This window comes from Capricornis sumatraensis, chromosome 16 (genome assembly GCF_032405125.1).
Source record: "Capricornis sumatraensis isolate serow.1 chromosome 16, serow.2, whole genome shotgun sequence".
Taxonomy (NCBI): domain Eukaryota; kingdom Metazoa; phylum Chordata; class Mammalia; order Artiodactyla; family Bovidae; genus Capricornis; species Capricornis sumatraensis.
The window spans coordinates 17,377,510-17,386,959 of record NC_091084.1 but is presented as its reverse complement, the minus strand read 5'-3'; the positions used below and the strand labels follow the sequence as shown (position 1 = coordinate 17,386,959).

The window sequence follows — 9,450 nt, the reverse complement described above, 5'->3', positions numbered from 1 at the left end:
AGTGAAGAAGAACTAAAGAGTCTCTTGTTGAAAGTGAAAGAAGAGAGTGAAAAAGTTAGCTCAAAGCTCAACATTCAGAAAAGAAGATCATGGCATCTGGTCCCATCACTTCATGGCAAATAGATCGGGAAACAGTGGAAACAGTAAGAGACTATTTTTGAGGGCTCCCAAATCACTGCAGATGGTGACTGCAGCCATGAAATTAAAAGATGTTTGCTCTTTGGAAGAAAAGTTATGACCAACCTAGACAGCATATTAAAAAGCAGAGACATTACTTTGCCTACAAAGGGCCATCTAGTCAAAGCTATGGTTTTTCCAGTGATCATGTATGGATGTGAGAGTTGAACTATAAAGAAAGCTGAACACTGAAGAATTGATGTTTTTGAACTGTGGTGTTGGAGAAGACTCTTGAGAGTCCCTTGGACTGCAAGGAGATCCAACCAGTCTATCTTAAAGGAAATTAGTCCTGAAAATTCATTGGAAGGACTGGTGCTGAAGTGCAAACTCCAATACTTTGGCCACCTGATGTGAAGAACTGACTCACTGGAAAAGACCCTGATGCTGGGAAAGACTGAAGGTGAGAATAGGGGTCGACAGAGGATGAGATGGTTGGATGGCATCACTGACTCAATGGACCTGAGTTTGAGCAAGTTCCAGGAGTTGGTGTTGGACAGGGAGGCCTGGCATGCTGCAGTCCATGGGATTGCAAAGAGGTGGACATGACTGAGCGACTGAACTGAACTGAACTAACATACAAAAGGGAAAAAACTCATAAGGCGATATTTATCTGCCTCTGGATGGGGAAATAACTTTCTAAACTTAAAAGCCATGAAAGGCATTATGTAGGAAAAACAGACTCAACTTTTTAATGAGACTGAAATGAATGTAAAAAATCATTTAAAACTAAATATAAATTTAAGAAATGGCAAACTGGGAAAAAACTAACTAGATTCAGCAAGAGGTTTAATATGTAAAATATTCATATATAATGTAAAATATGTGAAATAGTCACATAATATGTAAAATGTTCACATAAGTAGATGAGGCAAAACACTAGAAGCATATTAGAGAAAAATGGGCAAAGGATATGAACCAATGCATATGGTAAAATCCAAATGGCTAACATTCATTGAAGAAAAACAAATCAATCTTAGTAGTAATCCAAGAAGTATAATTTAAAACTTGAGCTACTCTTTTTCACTTACAAATGATTAAAAGATTTTTTTTCAGAGCAAAGTTAATAGTAAGGATGTAAAGTGATATCTTTCTGGAAAATTTTGGCAATATGAGTTAAGGATCTTAAAATATTTAAACTTTGTAATGTGGTAATTCCATTTCTAAATATCTAATCCAAGGAATATCATTGTTTAACTGATATTTTACTTTATATATTGATCTAAGTACTTAAATATAGGATATTTATAAATGAGTAATAATTATGGAAAAGTAAAAAATAATAACTGTACAACAATAGGAGGAAAGTTGAGTCACTTATCTCCATCAAATAGAATTTATTGAGCTGTCAAATATTATGGTTATAATTATTTTCAATAAATGGTTAGTAGACATTATAACGAGAAGAAATTTATTAAACACACCATTTAGATATTGACTGTCAGCAGAAACAATGGCTACTGCTTGAGGCATTTTGTCAACAGTCCTCATCTGGAATAATAACTTTGAAATATGCATGTAACATGAAAGACAAGAAGGCTTTCCTGCTGTCTTTAAATTGTTGTGAGCATTCTAGACAGTGGCCACAGTGAGAGGGATTTTTAAACTTCACTTCTCACCTTCTTAGTTTAAAACACACACACACACAACCCCCAGGAAATCTTGGAGAAATTATTATTATTATTATTTTTAAGAGTGCATGAAAACAATTCTTTTTTTTTAATTTTTATTTTTACTTTATTTTACTTTACAATACTGTATTGGTTTTGCCATACATTGACATGAATCCACCACGGGTGTACATGCGTTCCCAAACATGAACCCCCCTCCCACCTCACAACATCCCTCTGGGTCATCCCCGTGCACCAGCCCCAAGCATGCTGTATCCTGTGTCGGACATAGACTGGCGATTCGATTCTTACATGATAGTATACATGTTTCAATGCCATTCTCCCAAATCATCCCACCCTCTCCCTCTGAGTCCAAAAGTCCGCTCTACACATCTGTGTCTTTTTTGCTGTCTTGCATACAGGGTCATCATTGCCATCTTTCTAAATTCCATATATATGTGTTAGTATACTGTATTGGTGTTTTTCTTTCTGGCTTACTTCACTCTGTATAATTGGCTCCAGTTTCATCCATCTCATCAGAACTGATTCAAATGTATTCTTTTTAACGGCTGAGTAATACTCCATTGTGTATATGTACCACAGCTTTCTTATCCATTCATCTGCTGATGGACATCTAGGTTGTTTCCATGTCCTGGCTATTATAAACAGTGGTGCGATGAACATTGGGGTACATGTGTCTCTTTCAATTCTGGTTTCCTCGGTGTGTATGCCCAGCAGTGGGATTGCTGGGTCATATGGCAGTTCTATTTGCAATTTTTTAAGGAATCTCCACACTGTTTTCCATAGTGGTTGTACTAGTTTGCATTCCCACCAACAGTGTAGGGGGTTCTCTTTTCTCCACACCCTCTCCAGCATTTATTGCTTGCAGATTTTTGGATAGCAGACATACACAAGCAACTTATGCAACTCAATTCCAGAAAAATAAATGACCCAATCAAAAAATGGGCCAAAGAACTAAATAGACATTTCTCCAAAGAAGACATACGGATGGCTAACAAACACATGAAAAGATGCTCAACATCACTCATTATTAGATAAATGCAAATCAAAACCACAATGAGGTACCACTTCACACCAGTCAGAATGTCTGCGATCCAAAAATCTGCAAGCGAGAAATTATTTTTTAAAGACTTCCTAAGTTCCAGAAATCCATTAAGTCTAATTATTCTGATAAAAATATTCTTCAATTGTCAGAATTGTCAAGTTTCCTTAGATGAAGAATTTCTGTGTTACTTGGGAATACCATGAATAAGGGTAAAATGGAAGAGTATCTGAAATGAAAAGGTCTATATTCATCTAGTGCTTGTGATTCCAACTGAAAGAAGCATGGAGGCAGTCTCACAGTAAAGGCAGTCATCTGAGACCCATAGAGAAAGCATATGTCCGGAGCACGGGAGGATCACTGTCATTGTACTTGCAAATTCTGAGAAGTTTTGATTTGAGCACAGAGTTACACTTACAAAATCAGAGTGTTTCCTTTGGATGCTCAATATCTGAAGACTAACGTTTACATAGATGGTTTTATAAAGATGGTAGCCCAGCCTTATACCTCCTAGGATCCTTAGAAATGTAAAAAAGGAAATAACTTATAAAACAAATACAGCGGACATCCCTGGTAGTCCAGTGGTTAGGACTCTAAGCTTCCTTTGCAGGGGCACAGGTTCAGTCCCTGGTCAGGGAACTAAGATCCTGCATGCCTTGTGGCAGGCTTCTCAGCTGGCCTTAGGGGTAAGGAGCCTGCCTGCCAGTGCAGGAGTCATAAGAGACGGGGGTTCGATCCTTGGATTGGGAAGATCCCCTGGAGAAGAGAAAGGCAACCCACTCCAGTATTCTTGCCTGGAGGATCCCAATGGACAGAGGAGCCTGGTGGGCTACAGTCCATAGGGTCGCAAAGAGTCGGACACGACTGGAGTGACTTAGTACACACACCTACATGCCTCGTGGCACAGCCAAAAAAATTGAAACAAATACAGAGCAATCAACTCAAAGCTTATTTTGGTTGTCTATTAATAATTCAATAAGAACTGCGGGCCTGTGTGATACTCATAATCAGCATTTTATTGTTTATTAGCGGAAAGACACTTAACATGGTATTTAAATATTTGACATAAATTCTTCTTCTAAATTGTTTCAGTTTTCTCTTTTCATTTCTTTAGAGGAACTTTTCAGAGAGAATGAAATATTTGACTATATATTCATAAAAACTTACCAAGAGTTTTAAATAAAATCACTGTAGAAAAATTTTTAAGATTAAAAAGTTAGGGTGAAAACTTCCCTGGGAGTCCAGTGGTTAAGACTGCCTTCCAATGCAGGGAGCACGAGTTCGATCCCTGGTCAAGGAACTAAGATCCCACATGCTGTAGGGCGCAACCAAAAATTAAACAAAAAAACCTGGCGTGAGATGGGGAGATGATCATGTGATACAGGTAATGTTGGTACTTCTAGATCTTCAGAGTTCAGCTGGAGTGGTGACAGCTGTAAGTAGGAGAGGAAGGCACGCTGGGTCCTTGGGGTCTTATACAAGGAAGGAGAGCGCAGGAAGCTTCCCCGGGGTATACAGATGTCCCTAAGGCTTTATAGTAGACTATCCGAGGGTCCCCTGACATCATTGACTGTATGTCTGGGGAGGGGGAGATGAAATAGCCAGCAGTAACTAGGATAATTGTATTACCATCCCGGGAAAAAATGACTTATAAAGGAGGAAGTTAGTTTCAGGAGAAAGATGATCAGTTTGTACTAAACGAGTTGATTTTCAGGTGTTCAGTGGCAGGAGAAGCAAATCCGAACCTTAGGAGAAAGTCAATGCTCTTAGAGAAAGCTATGGCAATAAATAATATCTTTAAAGATAGGGAGAGCAATACTAAGGAAAGCCATGAACATAAAAAGGAAGTTTAAAGGGGGAAATAAAAGGAGTTAAAAGAGAGATGAGAATTGAGTTTTGAAATAAGTCTGCATTTGTGTAGTATAAAAGGTAGAACCAAGTAGAAAGAAAAAAAAGAGAGAGTTAAGAGGATTATCAGTGCCCTGGAGGTCAGAGATATTCTAGGAGAAAGAAGGAGGTGTTCTGTGAATCAGTGATGTAGAGAGATAAACTGTAACCCTTGGAGCAGTATTTGGGAGACAATTTGATGATTTATAGAGACGGATTCCAGTGGAGAAGTGGGGTTACAATCAGAAGACAAGAGAGATGAGGAAATGTGTTTGTGAACGTAGATTATTTTTGTTTATATTTTGGTATTGAAAGGAAGAGTTGGACATGACTAAGCAACAGAACAACAACTGAAAGGAAGGTCAAAGGACAGTAGCCTAAATCAGGAAAGAGACTGATGATTAAGAAAGACAAAGGTGATGGTGATTATTTATTTAGTTTTGGAATGAGTTCAGTTCAGTTCAGTGGCTCAGTTGCGTCTGACTCTTTGTGACCCCATGGACTGCAGCACGCCAGGCTTCCCTGTCCATCATCAACTCCTGCAGTTCACTCAAACTCACATCCTTGAGTTGAGTTGGTGATGCCATCCACCATCTCATCCTCTGTCATCCCCTTCTCTTCCCACCTTCAATCTTTCCCAGCATCAGGGTCTTTTCCAGTGAGTCAGTTCTTCACATCAGGTGGCCAAAGTACTGGAGTTTCAGCTTCAGCATCACTCCTTCCAATGAACACCCAGGACTGATCTCCTTTAGGATGGACTGGTTGGACCTCCTTGCAGTCCAAGGGACTCTCAAGAGTCTTCTCCAACACCACACTTCAAAAGCATCAATTCTTTGGTGCTCAACTTTCCTTATAGTTCAACTCTCACATCCATACATGACTGGAAAAACCATAGCTTTATTAGACCTTTGTTGGCAAGGTAATGTCTCTGCTTTTTAATATGCTGTCTAGGTTTGTCATAGCTTTTCTTCCAAGGAGTGAGCGTCTTTTAATTTCATGGCTGTAGTCACCATCTGCAATGATTTGGGAGCCCCCCCAAAAAAGTCTGACACTGTTTCCACTGTTTCCCCATCTATTTCCCATGAAGTGATGGACCAGATGCCATGATCTTAGTTTTCTGAATGTTGAGCTTTAAGCCAACTTTTTCACTCTCCTCTTTCACTTTCATCAAGAGGCTTTTGAGTTCCTCTTCACCTTCTGCCATAAGGGTGGTGTCATCTGCATATCTGAGGTTATTGCCATTTCTCCTGGCAATCTTGATTCCAGCTTGTGCTTCCTCCAGCCCAGCGTTTCTCATGATGTACTCTGCATAGAAGTTAAATAAGCAGGGTGACAATATACAGCCTTGACGTACTCCTTTCCCTATTTGGAACCAGTCTGTTGTTCCATGTCCAGTTCTAACTGTTGCTTCCTGGCCTGCATATAGGTTTCTCAAGAGGTAGGTCAGGTGGTCTAGTATTCACATCTCTTTCAGAATTCCCCACAGTTTATTGTGATCCACACAGTCAAAGGCTTTGGCATAGTCAATAAGGCAGAAATAGATGTTTTTCTGGAACTCTCTTGCTTTTTCGATGATCCAGTGGATGTTGGCAATTTGATCTCTGGTTCCTCTGCCTTTTCTAAAACCAGCCTGAACATCTGGAAGTTCACAGTTCACATATTGCTGAAGCCTGGCTTGGAGAATTTTGAGCATTACTTTACTAGCGTGTGAGATGAGTGCAATTGTGCAGTAGTTTGAGCATTCTTTGGCATTGCCTTTCTTTGGTATTGGAATGAAAAGTGACCTTTTCCAGTGTTTAGTTACTAGAAATAATGTTGTTTTGAACATTCTTGGACTTGACTTTCAGTGCATAGGCATACACATATCCTAGGCACATGGTAACAGTTGAATCATAGCAAAAGGGTAAACTCAGTACATATAGTACTGTTCAAATTGTTTTTCAAAGTGAGTGTAGTGATTTACATTCTCCTTACTAGAATATAAGAATTTCCATTGTTCCACATCAATACCATTTCTTGTATTGTCAGTTTTGTGAAATTTTAGCCTTTATTTGAGCATGTAATTATATTCCATGATACCGTTTTATCTGTAGTTCTCTATTAACATTTTCCAAACATTAGTTTTCAGCCTTTCTATATTATATATATATATATATATATTTTAGGTTTTGTTTTCAATACCACCCTGAAGACACTACATTTGAGATATCTGTCCAAGACTGGGTAATTCAGTATACCTCAAGAGGACAGAGCCAAAGGTCAACTGAGGAACATCATAGACTTGCAGGCTCAGCCACCATTAGTCCTGATCAAAGCTTCTGTCCAGACTGGATTCCCCTGGAGAAGCAGCAGGCCTGAGCAGTAGCTCATTGTATTAAAGTCCACTGGGCATTCCTTCTGACTCACAGATCCTCAAACCGTTTTTGAAAAAGTAACATTTTCCAGCATCCTCACGTATCCAGAATATACAGAAAAACTTGGCAGTTTGTTTCTTATTAATGGAAGCTATGAAGCCCAGTTGTGCTCAGAACCCAAGTTGTAGCATAATGATATTTCATCCAACCAAAGAAGAATTTACTGATTTTGATAAATACATTGCTTACATAGAATCGCAAGGGGCCCACCGAGCAGGCTTGGCTAAGATAGTTCCACCCAAGGAATGGAAAGCCAGACAGACCTACAAGGATATCGATGACATCCTAATAGCCGCTCCGCTCCAGCAGGTGGTCTCTGGGCGGGCAGGTGTGTTTACTCAATATCACAAAAAGAAGAAGGCCATGACCGTGGCAGAGTACCGCCGCTTAGCAAACACTGAAAAATACCAGACTCCATCACACTTAGATTTTGAGGAACTGGAGCGAAAATACTGGAAAACCCGCCTCTATGAGTCCCCAATATACGGCGCGGACATCAGTGGCTCTTTATTTGATGAAAACACGAAGCAGTGGAACCTGGGACAACTGGGGACCATCCAGGACCTGCTGGAGCAGGAGTGCGGGGTGGTCATCGAGGGCGTCAACACCCCCTACCTGTACTTCGGCATGTGGAAGACCGCCTTCGCCTGGCACACGGAGGACATGGACCTTTACAGCATCAACTTCCTGCACTTCGGGGAGCCCAAGACGTGGTACGCGGTGCCGCCCGAGCACGGCCGGCGCCTGGAACGCCTGGCCGGCGCGCTCTTCCCGGGCAGCTCGCGGGGCTGCGAGGCCTTCCTGCGCCACAAGGCGGCGCTCATCTCGCCCACGGTGCTCCGGGACAACGGCATCCCCTTCGGTCGGGTCACGCAGGAGGCGGGCGAGTTCATGGTGACCTTCCCCTACGGCTACCACTCGGGCTTCAACCACGGCTTCAACTGCGCCGAGGCCATCAATTTCGCCACCGCGCGCTGGATCGATTACGGCAAAGCGGCCTCGCAGTGCAGCTGCGGCGAGGCGCAGGTGGCCTTCTCCATGGACGCCTTCGTGCGCATCCTGCAGCCCGAGCGCTATGAGCTGTGGAAGCGCGGGCAGGACCGGGTGGTGGTGAACCACGCCGAGCCCGCGGCGCCGGGCGGCCAGGAGCTGAGCGCCTGGAAGGAGGTGCAAACGCTGGGCCCCAAGTACTTCCCGCCTCGCCGCACCGCCCGCCTGCGTCATCCCGTGTCCTCAAGCGAGGGCACCGACCGCAGAGCCCCTGTGTGGACCATGTCCCTGCGCCCCTTGCCTGCCCGGGGTTCCTGCTCGGCCTCCCAATCTGACGCTGTCGCAGGCAGCAGCTCACGGAAGCCCAGCCAGACCCCTCCGCTGTCGCCAGGTCCGTCGGTGGCGTCGTGTCTCCACCCAGTTGGCAGATGTGGTTCTCGTCGTCGCCCTCGGGAAAAGGGCACTCAAGGGCCGACTGCCCCCGTCGGAGCTAAGAGGGGCCTCGCCTTAGACCGCAAGGCTCAAGACCCCAAGGCTGAACACCTGTCTGCAGAGGGACAGATGGACAACACTGCCCCATCGAATCCTGGATTCTAGCCTCCTGCTAAGGCCTCCAGGTATGACTGTGGCCCTGTCCCATAATCCAGCCTTTGTACCCCCTGCTCTTGGGTGTGGAGGATCCTCAAGAGTGGTCACATTGACATTTCAGAGGTTTGGGTATTTGCATGGGGGCTTTCCAGGTGGCTAGTGGCACAGAACCCACTTACCAACATAGGAGACCCAGGAGACATGGGTTGGATTCCTAGGTAGGGAAGATGCCTGGGGGAGGGCGTAGCAACCCACTCCAGTATTCTTGCCTGAAAAATCCCATGCACGGAGGAGCCTGGTGGGCTAGGATCTATAGGGCTGCAAAGAGTTGGACATGACGGAAGTGAGTGAGCACACACGCAGTCTCGCATGAGGGTCCCTCCTATGTTGCCCCTGGAAGTGCTGGGTCCATGGTGCTTACACAGTTCTCCAATGTTTGTTCTTTCTCCCAGAACCTGGAATCTTCAGACACTGCTAACTCCTGTGTCACCAGCTGAAGCTTCATCCACTGGACCCTCTCGTGACCCTGTGAACTAGGTCCTGCTATGGTCACCAGAGCCGATCTACCTCAGATCCCATCCTGTGGGCCAACTCTGGATGCTGCATACCTCTGAAGAATCCTGGGCTTTGAGTTACTCTCCAAGGTTTCTCCTTTTCTTCTTCCTACTTCCTTTTCACCCACCCCTTGCTTCTGCCACACAAAGCTCTTTTGACCAATTAGGTC

General features: G+C 43.5%; 1 protein-coding gene across 1 annotated transcript; it reads left to right on the top strand.

Annotated features, from left to right (window-relative positions):
* Positions 1-7,232: 7,232 nt before the first annotated feature.
* Positions 7,233-8,735, top strand: KDM4D (lysine demethylase 4D). The gene has a single exon (XM_068988846.1). The coding sequence runs from the start codon at positions 7,233-7,235 to the stop codon at positions 8,733-8,735; it is 1,503 nt and encodes a 500-aa protein (XP_068844947.1).
* Positions 8,736-9,450: the final 715 nt, after the last annotated feature.

Excerpts from the sequence above, each read along its gene's own strand:
- KDM4D (XM_068988846.1), top strand. The coding sequence starts at position 7,233 with ATGGAAGCTATGAAGCCCAGTTGTGCTCAGAACCCAAGTTGTAGCATA.